Raw genomic sequence first — 15,584 nt, 5'->3', positions numbered from 1 at the left:
GAAATCAATCCATTAGTATAAAACACCCAGGGCTGAGGAAGGGGGTCCTGGCAGATCCAGCAGGGGCTCTGTTTCCTACAATGCTAGCTGACTCCATCCTCATCCAGCTTCTGGAAAACACTGACCTCATGCCAGTGAATAAAACCACTATAAGCATTCACATACAGGTTTTTCTGTGGCTCAGTTGGTTGGACGTCATTCAGCAAAGTGAAGGGTCACTGGTTCGATTCCTGGTCAGGACACATGTCTGGGTTACAGGTTCTGTCCCCAGTTGGGATGTGTACGAGTGGCAGCCAATCGATGTTTCTCTCCCTCTATTTCACCCTCCCTTCCTCTCTCTAAAAGTAAATAAAATCTTTTTTAAAAAGTTAAGAGGAAAATAGTCTGTTATTTTCATCCAAGTATTTGTCATTTGTTACTCTTCTTTCATTCCTGAAGTTCCAAGGTTCCTTCTAGTATCATTTCCCTTCCACCCAAAGAACTTGCTTTAGCATCTGTTACAGCAACTAATTCTCTTATTTCTCTTCATCTTAAAATGTATTTTGCCTTCATTCCTGAAGGTTATTTTCACTTAAAATGGAGTTCTGGGTTGGCAATTCTTTTTTTCCAGCACTTCAAAAATACTGATTTCCTTTTCATATCCATGGTTTCTGATGAGAAATCCGCATTTAAATAAACATTTTTTACATCTCATTTTTTAAAGGTTTTTAATTTTTATTTTTAGAGAGAGGAAAAAGAGGGGGAGAGGTCTCCCTCCCTTTCGATATGTGAGAAATAAATCAACTGGTTGCCTCCCACACGCCCCCAACAGGGCACCTGGCCCACAGCTAGTCCTGGACCTGGCCCTATGCCCTGCGCCCTGACTGGGAACTGGATCAGGTACAGTTTGGTTCACAGGCCGGCACTCAATCCACTGAGCCACACCAGCCAGGGCATCAATTCACTGGCTCTTTTCTTTGTCATCTCTAGTCTGCTATTTAGCCTATCTGGTGAGTTTTAAATTTTTAGTTAATTGTATTTTTCAGTTCTGATATTTCTTTTTGGTTCATTTGTACATCTTCCGTTTCTCTGCTGAGACTTCCTATATTTCTATTGGTTTCAAGATGTTCATACTTTTAAGAGCTTTAAAACTTTTGTCTGATAATTCCAACAACTATGTCATCTGGGGTTGGTGCCTGCTGACTACCTTCCCCCTTACAGTCCTTGGGCTTTCCTGGTTCTTCACAGGCCAAGTCATTATGAATGGTATCCCGGACATCCTGAATATTATTATGTTGTGAGACTCTGAGTCTTTTTTAAGTCTTATGGACAATGTTCATTTTTTTGTTTGTTTCAGCAGGCAACAGACTAGGTTCTGCCTCCTGGGCCAAGTGGTGAGAGAAGAGAAAGAAACATAAAGCAATCAGGATTCCCCTCATGCCCTTGGCCAGAGATTTCGGCACCCGCGCTGCCACTGCTTTGCCACGACTGTAGCCACGAGAGTGCCTTGGGGCCGGGGCAGGAGAAAAAGGAAGAAGGGGGGAAACCCCAAAGGAACCCCCCACCTCTCTGTCCTGTAAGAGTCCTCCTGCCTGCTCCTCGTCAGTCAGAGAGGGCTACTTGGCATCTGTTACACAGTCCCAGGTTTTAGGTTGTCGTGGAGGCCATGTCAGAAGTAAAACAAACAGAACATTCACCACCAGCTGGATGGTACTTTGAGTTCCCTAATCTACCAGCTGGAGTCCTTAAATAGCTACTGTATGCACTTAGGCCAGGGTTTTTAATTATATTCAGAAGAGACAGGGTGGGGTGTGCTTACTCCATCACACCAGGAACTGGAACCACACCAGGGGCTCCTAACTCTGAGCACAACCCGGGGGAAGAACCACTGTACACATGCACGTACATATTCTACATCAGGGGTTGGCAAACTTTTTCTGCAAAGAGCCAGATACATATGTTAGTCTCTGTGGTTATACAGTCTCCGTCACAACTACTCAAGCTACTTAACTCTGCTGCTCTCGTGCAGAAGCAGCCACACACTATATGGAATCAGCATGGCTATCTTGCAATATTACTTTATCTAAAAAAGAACAAGTCATAGACTGGATCTGGCCCATAGGCAATGGTTTGCTGACCCCGGCTCTACCTCACAAATAAAGGCGGCTAGAGGCAAAGTTCACTTCCAGACTGTTTCCCATTCCTTAGATAGTAGAATTCTTCAACTAACCACAAGGGATTACTTTGCTCTCCCATTCCTAGTCCCATTATTGTTGACGAGACAAGAACTGTGTGGTGCACACTCAGTTTTGGTTCAATTATGCTCTTCGATGCTTCAGATAGTCACTACTCTATAAAAACTGAAGTTATAAAAACTAAAACTCAAGATGACTTGACCAACACCTTTGACATCTCACCAAGACGCTTTAGTCATCCCTTCAAACAGAAGCCCTTATTCACAGTTTTCTGGGGGACAGGCGGCAGCAGAGGTCGTAAGTAGCAGTGTCCCCGCTCGTCTTCCCAGACACTGCCCGATGGAGGTGTGGCGCGGCCGCCCTCCTTTCACTCACCCGGTTTCCTGCCGCAGAGATAGAAGGCCAGCCTGTCGGTCAGCTCATACTGTATTTCTACGAGGCGTTCTGCCAGCTCATGGTGCCCTCCTTGCCTACCGAGAGAAAACAAAGTGCCATTTATGTGGCGCACCAGCCACTGGCTCTAGAATAGAAAAGCACAGAGACACCTCCTGAGACACCTGAGCGGTTTATCAAACACGCCTTTTTAGAATAGTCAACCTTTCTGTGGGAGGTAAACTGTCAAGGTCTACTTTGTTTCCCACATTTATAAACTGTCTTCACAATTTGAACTATCCCCTCTCCTTTATTAAATTTACAAGACAGAATACTTAATAAGGAATCCGACAACTTATGAGAGGGATGAAACATTTCATCTAATGAGGTAAAAGACAAAATTAACAAATGGTCTAAGGTAGATGTCCTCGAAAACTAACTAGAGTGCTTTAAAAAATATACAGATAATAAGGACCCCTCCTCGGATATTCTGAACCAGTACAGACGGGATAAGCGTGGACACCAATATTGTAAAGGTCCTTTCCTTAGATGCTTCTGATGGAGCCGGCCTGACTCTGGGTCAAAGGTTAGCAACCACATGACGTCTTCCATTCAGAGAGAGACCAACCCAATCCACACCTGCAGCTACTTTCACCCCCTTATCTTCAATTTCCATAATAGAAAATATTAAGTTTACCGTTCTTCATTCAGGAAATATATAAGCTGCTTTAAGTCCTTTTGGTTATATATAAATCACAACATCGAGAGATGATTATATGCAAAGTACCCGTCAAAAAAACTCCAAGGTAAGTCATAATAAATATCATTATGGCTCACTGATGGCTCTCCTTCTAAAAGGTAAGGTCTAGTTTCTCAGTTTCTTTTCCTATCATCAAAGAACTACAAAGTAATCTCTAACCTATCTTTGATTTATGTGATGCACATAAATCAAAAATAAGTTTTCCTCTTTTTTTTAACATCGGTGAAATCAAGAAGTATCCTACGATTGATGGTACCTTATCATTTAATTAGCCAAGTTTTTTCTTTTTTAGTGGCATATACAATAATGATAACCCGTACAAAGAGGGGAGTCTTAGATCTGCTGAAATACTGTATTTCTCAATCCCTTAGCTTTTATGTTTCCAGACACATTCTGCACTCTGCGGTCAGGCCCCCTGCTGTGGCAAGCACGCCTTGCCCACTCCTCCCTCCTGAACTTGACTCACGTCTTCCTTCTCACTTGGAATGTCTGAGCTCTTCTGTCACACACCCAAACCCAACCCGCTCTGACCCACCGAAAGGAAGTTTTTTAATGATATGGGCCACAATGAAGAACCTATATATGCCTTTTAAGGCCAATTATCCATTTTGGCAACAAATTCCACATTATCCTGCCCATTTAACTCTTTCGTGCATTTCTGCATTGCCTCCTCTACGGAACAGTGAATTCTGGGACGGCAGTTTTGTCATTTCACCCATTTTATCCTCTACTGCACAGAATACGAGTGCTTTGCAGTTAATAAAGTTAATTTGGAAAAAGAAGGAAAGATGATCGACCCTCTGTCATTTAAATGATATTTAAGATCAACTTACAAACTCATTTATTCATTTTTCCAGCATTTCACAAAATTTCTAAACAAAGAAAAAATTTTTAAAAGGCACATAGTTGTCCACTACCTAAAAACTAGAATTAACATCTTACTATAACTGTTTAATCATATTATCTACCTACTCGAACACACTTGTTTTTAAAGTTCAAGCAATGACTAAAAATATTTAAAAATTGAGGAATGGGTTCCGCCATTCTTAGTACTTGATTTGGACTCTAACTACGGCTCAAATAACGTAGCATTATAAAGGATCACACGAAAAACTGGAAGCTAAGCAAACGGGTTATGGTTCTACCTTCCCTGATTTTGCCACACTCTGAGCTCGTATTCGTTTGAAAGGTCATCTGCAAAATAACTGAATGTAAATCTTTAATGGGGTTAAATGTTAATCACACACAATTTAGCAACTTGATGAACCACACACAACATACGAAAGCCGAAACAGAGAGAAGGGACAAGAACCCAGGTCTCTGACCGTGCATAATCAACAGGAGTTTTCCCACTGGAATCCTGTGTGCCCGGGTCTGCTCCGTACACTGCCAATAATTCTGCCTGCAAAATCTGTCCTGCTTTGGAGGCAACATGGAGTGGGGTGTTTCCTTTTTCCTAAGAATCATTAATAAAAAGTAGACAAAAAAGCAAATTAAATAAAGAAAAAGCTACACAAACACAACCCACTTAGTTTCAGTTTAACAGGTGGATCAGTTCAAGCTTTCTTACAGGGTGAAAGAAGTTGGCTTGTGCTCCTAAAGATAACAGCCTCAAACAGGTTTCAAGGTTCCCTGTTCTCACGCTTGAATGGAGTTGCTGAAAAACACACAAACAGAAAAGAATATTGTTAACAGTGTAAAGAGTGATGTACTGGAGCAGCTGGCAGACCATTTCAATATACGCTGTATTAACGATAGTTAGCTCAGTGAGGTGGATGAAGCAGTCCTTCCTTGCTGGTCACAGCCAGCCCTGGTGCTAAGGTGGGGTTAGGCCAATTTTACTGATAAGGAAACTAGGGCTGGTAAAGCTGACCTGCCCAAATGCAGGACCTAAGTGGCACAATTGTACCTTGAGTGAGAGGGAGCGTAAGGAGGTGGCTGAGCATGGCTCTGAAGTCTGACAGACCTGAATTTCAAACCATACACCCTTCAAGCCGCGTGACTTTGAAGAGGTTTATTAAGCAATGTGAACCTCAGTTTCCTCATCTCTACAATCGTGATAGGAACACTGCCTATTCACAGGGTTACTATAAGGAGTCAGTAACATAGCAAAGTGCTTAGCACAGAACCTGGTACATAGGAAATGCTCAAAGAATATAGCTGTTATTATAATAATAACTATCCTTACTTATTGTTGTTATTTGACCTAGGGCTTTAGGGCTTCATGTCCTACAGTGTGCATACTGCGGGGCTCTGCCTTATGCTGCTTGCACCCTCGGTACAACACTGCTCTTGGCCTTGTATACAACGCACTAGAAAGTCTTTCGGGGTGGGAACCAGGCCTGCTGGGTACCAAACTCTGCACCACTGAAGACAAGCGCTTACACATTTAGAAGATGGGTGTCTTCCTCCGTGTCTAACCTCGGATTGTCAAAATGCCATAATCCTTATCACAAAAAATAAAGACATCTACTCTAACACCTGTATCTAAGCCTTATTTTTTAATTTATTTTATTTTTTAAAAACCATGGTAAAAAACCAATACCACGTCTTATTACTCAATGGAAATGACAAGAAACAAAGAAATAAACATTTCTACACAAAGTTTAAAACTCTGAACTGTGAGTGCCCATGCTGTGTGCGAGCATTCGCTAAAAGTGCTTTGAAAACAGAGATGCGTGTTTCTTGTAGCATCTCTCAAAAACAGGCAAAGGCCCAATAAAGAAAACCATCTACTCATTTTACAAGTATAATAAACCATCCTGTGTATCATAGCTTTAAATCACACCCTATTTCCTGAAGATCCTACTCAGTATACTACCTAGACACCTAAAGCAATCCCACAAACTTTCTAGTCCCTTCTAGAAACTGAGAGGGTCCCTATCTCCAAATAAAACAAAAAACTGCCCTGGCTGGTGTAGCTCGGTGGATTGAGCACAGGCCTGCGAACCACATGATCGAGGTTCGATTCCCAGTCAAGGCACATGCCTGGATTGCAGGCCGGTTCCCTGCAGGCCAACTCCCAGCAGGGGATGCAGGAAAGGCAACCATACATTGATGTTTCTCTCCCTCTCTCCTTCCCCTCTAAAGATATTTAATTAATTAATTAATTAACTAATTTAAAAAATAAATAAATAAAACAAAAAACTTAGAGAAATATAATTTTCAAACTACCTCTGAAAAACACAAGTAGTTCTCTACTCCTCTGCACCCTGACCTCTACTGGCATGAATGGCCGCCATCTGAGTTAACATTAAAGACAAACACAATTGCGACAAAAAGCTAGTATTAATTATTTAGTGACCAGACAGCAGTTTTTGCTTTTTCTGTTTTTCCTTTTAAAGTGTTTTCTGTCCAAACAAAACTCCACATCGCTTCACCCAACAGTTTCAGAGGTTTAAAAGGTGTGGCCCACCTTGCTAAGGTCTTTGGCAGTCGCGCTGTCGTCATCCCGGCAGGGCAAGCGGTGAACGAACGCTAACACCTGATACTTGGCTCTGATGAACTCTGCTTTGTTGGGGCTGGTTGGGAAACAAGAAGGAAAATAGTTCGCTTGCAGTTCAGATACAACACTCCCCATTTTTTAGGACCCACATCCCCTACTCAAGAATAAAATGAGTACTGAAATAGGTTTGTAGCAGTGGGTGAAACTTGAAGTCTGAAAACATGTATCAGTCACTGTAATGAGCAGGACTGCAGAATGCCTACTTTTTATAGCTGCTTTCTTCCCCTGTGCAATTTTCGAAACTAACCCAGCAACCTCGTGAGGAAGCAGCACTTCACCCCGTCTCACAGCAAGCCGTCAGGCTGACCAGCGCCCAGAACCTAGCTTTCTGGTCTGACAACCTCTTGTGTGAGCACCTAGGCTTAAATCTGATTACACCAACAGCCTTCAAACCTTAGTCTCAAACTGGAGAAACCACTGACTTGTACTGGGTAACCATGCAAAAGAGACCGTTCCGTGCCTGGCCTTGTTCTGCATTTCTAACAGCAAAGAGCTCAATGAACAATTCCGGTAAACACCTCTTGCACTGCCCTTGTAGACAGTAGACAAAAATATCTACACTCCTTCAGTGGGCCCCCTGTGTTATGGAGAAACAGAAGTATTTATAAACATTCCACTCACTGTACTTTATCCTGTGGATTAGCTTTACGTCTTCCACTCATAATAGAGGCAGGGTCCAGCAAAGAATGCTCCCATATAGAATTAGCACCATTATTATATAAGGTTTCAACCATCTAAAACCAAACAGTAGAAAAACCATATTTTAACTTCTTTAAGCAAATACTCAGTGACCGAGCTGGGAAAGCAGAGCCTCGTTACAAACACTAGCATGACTGGCAAAGTGTGCACACCATTAGTTTCGGATTTAAAGCATGAAAGATGAACCTGTACTGTACGTAGAATTCAGGTTTGACCAGTAGGATAGCTACATAGCTAAATGGGTTGGATTATACTGTTCTTACAGATTATGAAGAAAGAGGCGTTTGACACTTGAGGCAGTGTTTCCCAAGACTGATTATCCAAATACTTTGTGTAAGATTCTTAACAACCCATGTACCGTCTAGACTATCTACTCTATATTTTCCTTTCAATCCACTCATTTTTAAAACTTGTACTAGCAGTTACGGTTTGATGTGCTATTACAGTTTTCTTCTACACACTAAAACAATGCAACTGCCGAAATAAATATTGAAGTATTATCTACGTCTGTTTTGAGTTCCACTGGTGGTTCATGGGCCATACTTTGGGAATTGCTGCTTCAGGGTCACCCTCAGCATCTTAAACTACTCATCTGTAGACTTGATTCAGGTCCTCTAATAAAATCTGTAAACACAGACCTGAGAGCAGTAAAAAACCACCTGCGCATGAGAATAAGCTGTTAGAAACTTGTGAGTAAAAGCAATTACTAAGCCCTACCTCCCACTTGCATTTCAAAGTGTGACCACTGACACGGCCCATCTGTTTTTCCCAGTCGTGCAGATACTGTGACATCAGAGACCCGGACCCACTTGTCTGGTCCCTTGGTTTGCTCGGGCATGTATATGGAACAGGCTGTACAGCTGCCGTAAATTTAGTAAAATATGTACTCAAGACAAAGGAAAGGGAAACACATGCTTAATTCTTAGTTCCAATAGAACCTGAAGAATGTATCCCCCAAAATAGAAGTACAGATGACATGAAACTGGACCCCAAATAAAACCACATGCAACAAAAAGTTTCTAAGGCTGTAGCTTTCAGAAACATCCATCATTGTATGTGGAAAACACAGACTGTTTAAAAACAGTTTCTGGAGACATTCTAGAAAGTCGGCAGTGAAGCAGGACCAAGACATCTCAATGCCTGTGTGAGGAATTGAAGACAGTCACAGCACCTCTAGGCAATGGTGATCCAAGCACTGTTGTACGATTTGAGGAGCAGCAGAAATTTTAGTTGCTAAAGCAGTGAGCCCTAAAAGCAAATTACAAACCATGAGAAGAATTCTTCCTTTACCTGAAGCAATGTCGGAGGCCACGGCGTGTGTTTAAGATGCCGTACTTGAGAGATGTGGCGCCCTAGACTCCGATGGACACTGCAGCACTCGTCACATATAAAAGTCCCCCGATTTACTGATGCCCAGGAAGGATCTGGGAGGGAAAAAAATCTCAGTGGCAAGGATACCAGCTGGTTGCTTCGCTGCCAGATGGCAACAGGTGACTGAGGTGTGGTGTTTCAGAAAAACAAGACATTTTTATTGTTTTAGTATGGCAATCAACTACATATCAAGCTGCTGAGCTGGTCTGACGGGACCACCTTTCCTGGCTGCTTGGGCACAATGTTAACTGAGCTACGAACATGAGTTGGAGCCCTATATAAGTAGCTCTCTCCTTTCTGGTTCAGGGCCACAGTCTGAAGTCTTAATGGGATCTGTTAACTAAGATACATGCTCTTTCATTCAACCCGAGAAGCAAGCTTAGAGGATATGGATGCATCATTTTAAATCCATCTCCACAGATGGCAAGGCAATATCACTATGACAGTGAATAATCCACATAGCATTAGCAGAAGAAAATGGCAGAAAGGCTGCTACAAATCTATATGCCCATCTGCTTAGCAGAAAGCTGAGAGCGACAAAACTATCCAAGTGCTCAGCTGTTGCAGTTCGGAGGACTGGGAAACCTGGCCCCCTCCACTAGGGGGATGTTCCAGGGTATCCGTTTGTTGTTTTAATAAACTACTGAGTCTAATCTTGCAACTGATCTGAAAGAACAGATATGTAATCACAGCAGCTTCATGGAAGCAAAGATATAAAAACAAGTAATACTTTCGGTGTATTACTTTTTTCCTGTGAAGTCCCACAGAACTTCATTGGACACCTATACTGAAAGAGGTATAATTCACACTGATAAGCGGTAAGAATAATTCACACTGGGTTAAGTAAACCGAATACTTAGAAACAAAAACAAACAAAAAGATAGACCTACAATTCATCAGACTCATCATGCAGTGACAACAGGTGCCACTCAAGCTGCCTGGTCTGAGAGTTATATTTAAAAATTCTCCAATGTCCACAAAATCTCTAAAATGCACGGGCACCATCTTTACCATTTTTAACAGTTTATTCAAACCCTTTCCAACCAAGTAATGAAAAGTTATGGGATTTCAATCAAAGATGAATCCAAGGAGTCAGAGCATGTGGTGGGTAAGGGGACTGCCTCTGGAGACAAGCAGTCCAGGGTTTGACCCCAACTCCCCGCTTCTCACACAATGATCTGAGCTGGTTACTTTCTTTCTTTCTTTCTTTCTTTTTTTGAGCATCCTCACCATGGATCAGATGGGAATAACAACCCATCTCAGGATAGTGAGGATATTAAAAAGTAAAGTTGTTTGCATATAGTAAGTAATCAGTAATGTTAACTGTTACAACTTTTCTCAATTATTTTCTAAGTACCATTCAGATATTTTCAAGACCCTACTGAAATTCATGACCACTGGGAAAGTTTTTGATTGTTAACACTTAAAAGTGTTGAATGTTTCATGTGAAGACTGTATTACTATAGTAAAAGTCTCCGTTAAACTCAAAGTAGAATATATTTAAAATGAACTAGATTCATTGAGAAAAAGTAAAATATTTACAAAGATGTGATCATGGTTAAATGTCTGCCATGAAACAGAATAGAAACCAAGTAATTCAGTACTGTTATGCCATTCCAAAAAGCAGAGTAGAAACCCTTCAAGATGAAGGGTCCTCCTACAAAGATGCATAAATTTGCTTTTTGCAAGGGGGTACCACTACTAGTGACAAGAAAAAAAAAGACTGTTTTTGAATCACAGCTTTGGTTTTCACACATCTATTCAGCAGATTCACAATATTCTTCCAGTACATTAACGGAACAAGACAACAAGGAGTTAACACCCATTAGGCAAGGTTCTCAATTCATCATTTGCACATCACAGATCAGAATCCCATGAAAAGAATATTAGAATGTTAACACAGCAAAATCGAGTTTGTATGAATGTCATTGAGTGAAACCCTCCCAGTGTATCTGAAGCTTAATGCCAGAGCTACTTAACTTGGGTTCCAGGAACACATAAAACAAGCTTCAGAAATGTCTGTGACCCACTGAGAAATCTTAACATAAATTCTGTATGAAAGAGTAAGTGTGCATGCATTTTCTGGGGCAAAGGCCTTAGCATTCATCAAAATTTCAAAGAGATCCCTAACCATAAAGGTACCTCTTTCACTAGGGTTTCGCAAAAAAGCAGCACCAATTCCTGGCTGCTCAAGTCTGCAGAACATTTCAAGGTAGCCTAATTATATTCAAAACAGGAAGGAAGTGACTCAAGTCTCTGTAGATTTGGCACATAAGACAACCAAAACGATAAAACGAACAAGAAAATGTTCTGAAATGCACAAAACGCTACATGAGTGCAAGGTAGTATTTGGCTCCATTTGGCGGCAATGGAGCCAAAGTTTTCCTCTGCCCCCATACTGTCCATTGAGAACTAAAGAATATGCGATCCAAGAGGAAGTCTGACTCTAAACTCATATGAATCGAACACATTCACAGACAGTTCAACTGAAAACAAGCAAGAAAATAAGGAAGTGGAACAAACAAAGTTTTTTAGACAATACAATGGAGTTGGTATAATCCACACCAACTTGGTTTATAAAACATCTTTTTAAACTCCTCCACCCCCTCCCTGTCTTCAAAGAAAACTGGTTAACATCATCATAGGCACTACAAATAACCGCATGAGGTTAGAAGTTATCACGGTACTGTTTAAAATCGACCTGCACTTCCACATGACAGGACGGAGCTCAGAACAGCTGCAAAAACACTGCTGCTCAAGGACTTCATTAAGATTGTTTATTGGACGCTTTTGTGCCAAGGAAGCCATCTTACCTTTGAATTACTTCCAATTCAAAGCAGAGAAATCCAAGCAACCGAAAACATCATAGACACCTGTCAATTCAGTTCCGACTGCTAAAGTGGCCCTGAACTCTAAATCTGAAAATTATACTTGGAAGGAATGGTTCTGGCCTTCCCACGCCCCCAAATGCCTACAGTGCCTGAACGCCCAGTGACTTTGTGTTCCTTTTGTAAATTGTAATTAACGTACCATTTAGAACTCACCTAGCTGTAGGGGGCTAGAAAAGTCCTGTACTAAAAGAATACAATAGGAACAGGAAAAAGTACTTCAATGAGGCGATCCTAGGAACAGTCATTGAATCTTCCTAATCACTGCTTGTGGTTACTCCTGATTATCCCCATCGGGAAAAAGGAGGAAATCAAGCCTCGGCCGAACGAAGTCACCAGCCCAAGGTCACCCAGAAGCAAAATCTAGTTGTAACTCTGGCCGTTTAGATGTCAAAATCTGAGATATGCATCGACTCCTACGGGCCGGGTGCGCGTGCCAGACCCCCGGCGCCCCGGAGACTCCCTCCACCGGAGGGGGAGCCGGGGTGTCAGGAGCGGGGAAATCGTCTCTGGGTCTGCGGGCCAGTCACCGTGGAGGGAAGCGGCGACGGGCGCCCACTCCGGACAGGGGGCCCCGGCGGAGCGGCGGGGCTCTGGCTTGACTGGGGGTGCCGGGGGCAGAGGAGGTGTCACCTGCATCTCTGGGGACCGCAGCTGGGAGGACGCTCGCATTTTACTTCTGTAATTGGCCTTCCTGTGCATTGCCCAAGCCCCTTCCTGTTGAAGAAGCGGCCCCAGCCCCGACACCGCCCCCTTTCCGCAAGGCCTGGGAGAGAAGGGACCAGAGGGACCAGAGGAAGGGGAGGGCGGCGGCCCCCTACCCGCCCCGCTCTGACAGGCCCGGGACGGCTCCCGCCCCAAGGCTGTCCGCGTTCCTCCGAGTCGCGACTCCAGCCATGGAGTGTGGGGCTTGGCCGTCGGGAGCAAGACTGACCCGTGGGGGCGGCCCCGGGGCAGGGGTCCCAGTCGGGAGTGCAGAGGGGAGCGGGCCCGGCCGGTGGGACTCACCCGGCACGCTGCAGTCAGCGCACACCTCGCTGCTCCGGAGCCGCTTCGACATGGCTCCTGCCTCCTACCTGTCGGGCACCTGAGGCCCCGGGACAGCGAAGGCGGTGGCGGCGGCTGTAGCTCTTCCGCTCTAACGGGTCCCCACCGCAGCGCTGGCGGCGGCGCCTCTCCCCTCAGCGCCTTGCAGCCGCGGCGCAACACGCACGCGTGGGGAGGGGCGCTTTGGCGTCGAGCAATCATGTGACCGGAAAGGGCACGCTGCCTCGTCGCCATCTTGAGTGAGGGCAGCTGTGTACGGTAGCGTCTATGTTCTGCTTATTAATCTTCGGTTTGGGTCTCCTTTTCTAGAGGAGAGTCACTTCGTCCCAGCACTGATTAATACTAGAGAAAGCAGCAAAATCTAGTGACCAGAACTCTGTATCCACAATGTTACTGAGACAGACAGTAGTCAAGTTACTAATATAACTTTGGCCAAGTTCATTTATTCTTGACTTTATTCAACAAATTTGTATACTGAGCACCTATTGTTCCAGGCAGTGAAGAAACAGCAATGAGCAAAGAAGACAACTATTCTGTTCTCATGAATCTTACGTTCTACGGCAGTAGACCTCCAATAAAATAATAAGAATAAGACCTCCAATAAAATAAGAATTTGTTAGCTGTTTCTTTAGGTTGCAGTTTCAGTCTCATCTGCAAAATGGAAATAATGTATTATTTACCTCTAAACCTCGATTTGCTTTTATATGGCCTGCTACTTAAGAATGATTTTTATAATTTTAAAATATGGGAAAGAAGAAAAAGAGGAAGAGGAAGAAGAATATTCAACAAACTGCATGTGTGACCTGCAAAACTATTTACTATTTAGCTAAGGACAAATGGAATAATCCACAGAAAAGTGCTGTGTGCCTGCCCCATAGTAGGCCCTCAATAATAGTAGCTCCTATTATTATTGGTATTTGGTATCACTATTATTTTCTAATCACAGTTCATTTGTTTTTTTGAGAATATGAATAGATAACAGAGTAATTTGGAGGATACTGTGAGGTAAACACAATGAGATGAATTTAATCAGTGTGAAGGAGAGAAGTGGTCCAGATGCTAAAAAATATTTATTGTGTTTGTTACATGTGTCAATTGAGCAGGAAGGAGGCAGGAGGCTTTGACTACAAATAAGTGACAAAGATTTATTTAAGGGTCTTAAATTCTTCATTCCTTCCTAAGTCCTTCAGAGGATTATCTATAGGAATTTCTATCTATAGGCATTGGTGCATAACTGAAAAGTTCAAAATTTTAAGGCCTCAAGCTCAAGCTTGTTAAAGTATTCTATTCCTCATGCTTCAGCCCATTTGGTCTGGACCACTTTTGTCTACTTAACTATACAGACTCCATTTTAACTCAGATTAGTTTTACCAACTCAACCTTGTTGTCTTCGCTCATTCCTCATGTCTAAACACAACTATGAGCTCCATTCAGCAAATACTTGTATGCCTCTTATGGGCCAGGTATGGTTTTGACTTTAGGCACTCTGGCAAGCAGCCATTGTGATGTTTTCCAACTAATAAATAAAAGAGATGTTCAATAAATGTGGGGTAAAGAAGAGAAAGAAGATTAAGTGGCACAGGTCTTCTGAAAGGATAGGAAGCCCCCGAAGAGGTCTCAGAAGCTCTGGCCTTCAGTCCATCTCTCCATTCTGATAAACGTGTGTTGTGGGTATAACCACTTAATTCCCAATAGTTCACAGTTACAGCCTCCCTGGGTACTATCCTGCTTCTCCTGCATCCTGTTCTGGATGGTGGACTCAACACACGCAGAGAATGGATTCAGCCAAAATCCTTGAACAGCTGTTGTTGCAGGCAGCTGAAAAGCTGAATGTGCACAAGCAGAGGAGGCAGAGGGTAAGCTTTCTGGATGCATTAAATAACTTCACCCACTTATGTGGTCTAGTTGTAGACAGCTGTGCAGAAAGCTCAGGCTGGTGAGTAGCTGTAAATTGACTTGGTTCCCCATTGAATCAAGGAGCTATAGTGTCATAGGTTGAAAATCAATGAATGAACTTAATATTTGAAGACTGTGGTCAAGTCTGGGTACTATCTATTAGTTCTTCTCCATAACCCAAAGTTCAAACAGCTAGCTTCACAAAGTGACACTCATATGTGGAATAAATCACCACCATAGTTAACTGAATTATAACCTAGTTTGGAGTTTAGATGGGACAGTGGTTTTCAACTGGGGGCGATTTCCCTCCTCCAGGGGACAATTGGCAATGACTGGAGATTTTTCTGGGGAGTGGAACTGGCATCCAGTGGGTAGAAAGGTCAAAGATGCTGCTCAATATCCTACAAAGCACAGGACAACCCCCACAGAAAGGATTTTCTGGTTCAAAAATGCCCATTCCTTGAGAAACCATGAGCTAGAACTAACTCCGTTTGATGCGAGTATTTAATGCCACTTCCGAGGGTTTACAGTTCCCTCTTCAAAACTGTATGGTGTTGCCCACTTCCAAAGTGGCTTCTGACCAATCACGGAAGCATCTGCCCACGTCCAAAAAGGCTGCAAGGGAGTCAGGAGCTGGAATGGTTTGGCCCAGGCCCTGTTGTCACCCCCCTGACCGCAAAGTCGTTGGAATTAGCCCAGTTGTGGACTGAACCATATGAGGTTGCTGGAGAAGGGGAAAGGGGCTGGAGAAGAGGAAAAAGGTTGGAGATGGGTAGATTGAGTTTCCATGTCCAGATCCTGGACTAAGGGAGAAAATTTTAAATCTTTTTGGGGATTATACCGTGTTTGCCGCTGTGGAGTTGGAGGTGGGA

General features: G+C 43.1%; 1 protein-coding gene across 12 annotated transcripts in view; it reads right to left on the bottom strand.

Moving 5' to 3' along the window:
- GIT2 (GIT ArfGAP 2) overlaps window positions 1-12,966 on the bottom strand; it is a 47,918-nt gene extending 34,952 nt beyond the window's left edge. For all 12 annotated transcript variants that reach the window (XM_037052284.1, XM_037052285.1, XM_037052289.1 and 9 more), the window contains exons 1-7: window positions 12,778-12,966; window positions 8,801-8,934; window positions 7,433-7,545; window positions 6,722-6,827; window positions 4,877-4,963; window positions 4,632-4,762; window positions 2,550-2,644 (exon numbers count right to left, since the gene is read on the bottom strand). In XM_037052284.1, coding sequence (XP_036908179.1) covers window positions 2,550-2,644; window positions 4,632-4,762; window positions 4,877-4,963; window positions 6,722-6,827; window positions 7,433-7,545; window positions 8,801-8,934; window positions 12,778-12,829 — 718 coding nt within the window. In that variant the 5' untranslated portion in view covers window positions 12,830-12,966. The remainder of the gene's footprint in view (window positions 1-2,549; window positions 2,645-4,631; window positions 4,763-4,876; window positions 4,964-6,721; window positions 6,828-7,432; window positions 7,546-8,800; window positions 8,935-12,777) is intronic.
- Window positions 12,967-15,584: the final 2,618 nt, after the last annotated feature.

Source organism: Sturnira hondurensis, unplaced genomic scaffold (genome assembly GCF_014824575.4).
Source record: "Sturnira hondurensis isolate 20B ecotype Veracruz unplaced genomic scaffold, ASM1482457v3 Scaffold0007406, whole genome shotgun sequence".
Taxonomy (NCBI): Eukaryota; Metazoa; Chordata; class Mammalia; order Chiroptera; family Phyllostomidae; genus Sturnira; species Sturnira hondurensis.
This window is presented reverse-complemented; position numbering and strand designations above follow the sequence as displayed.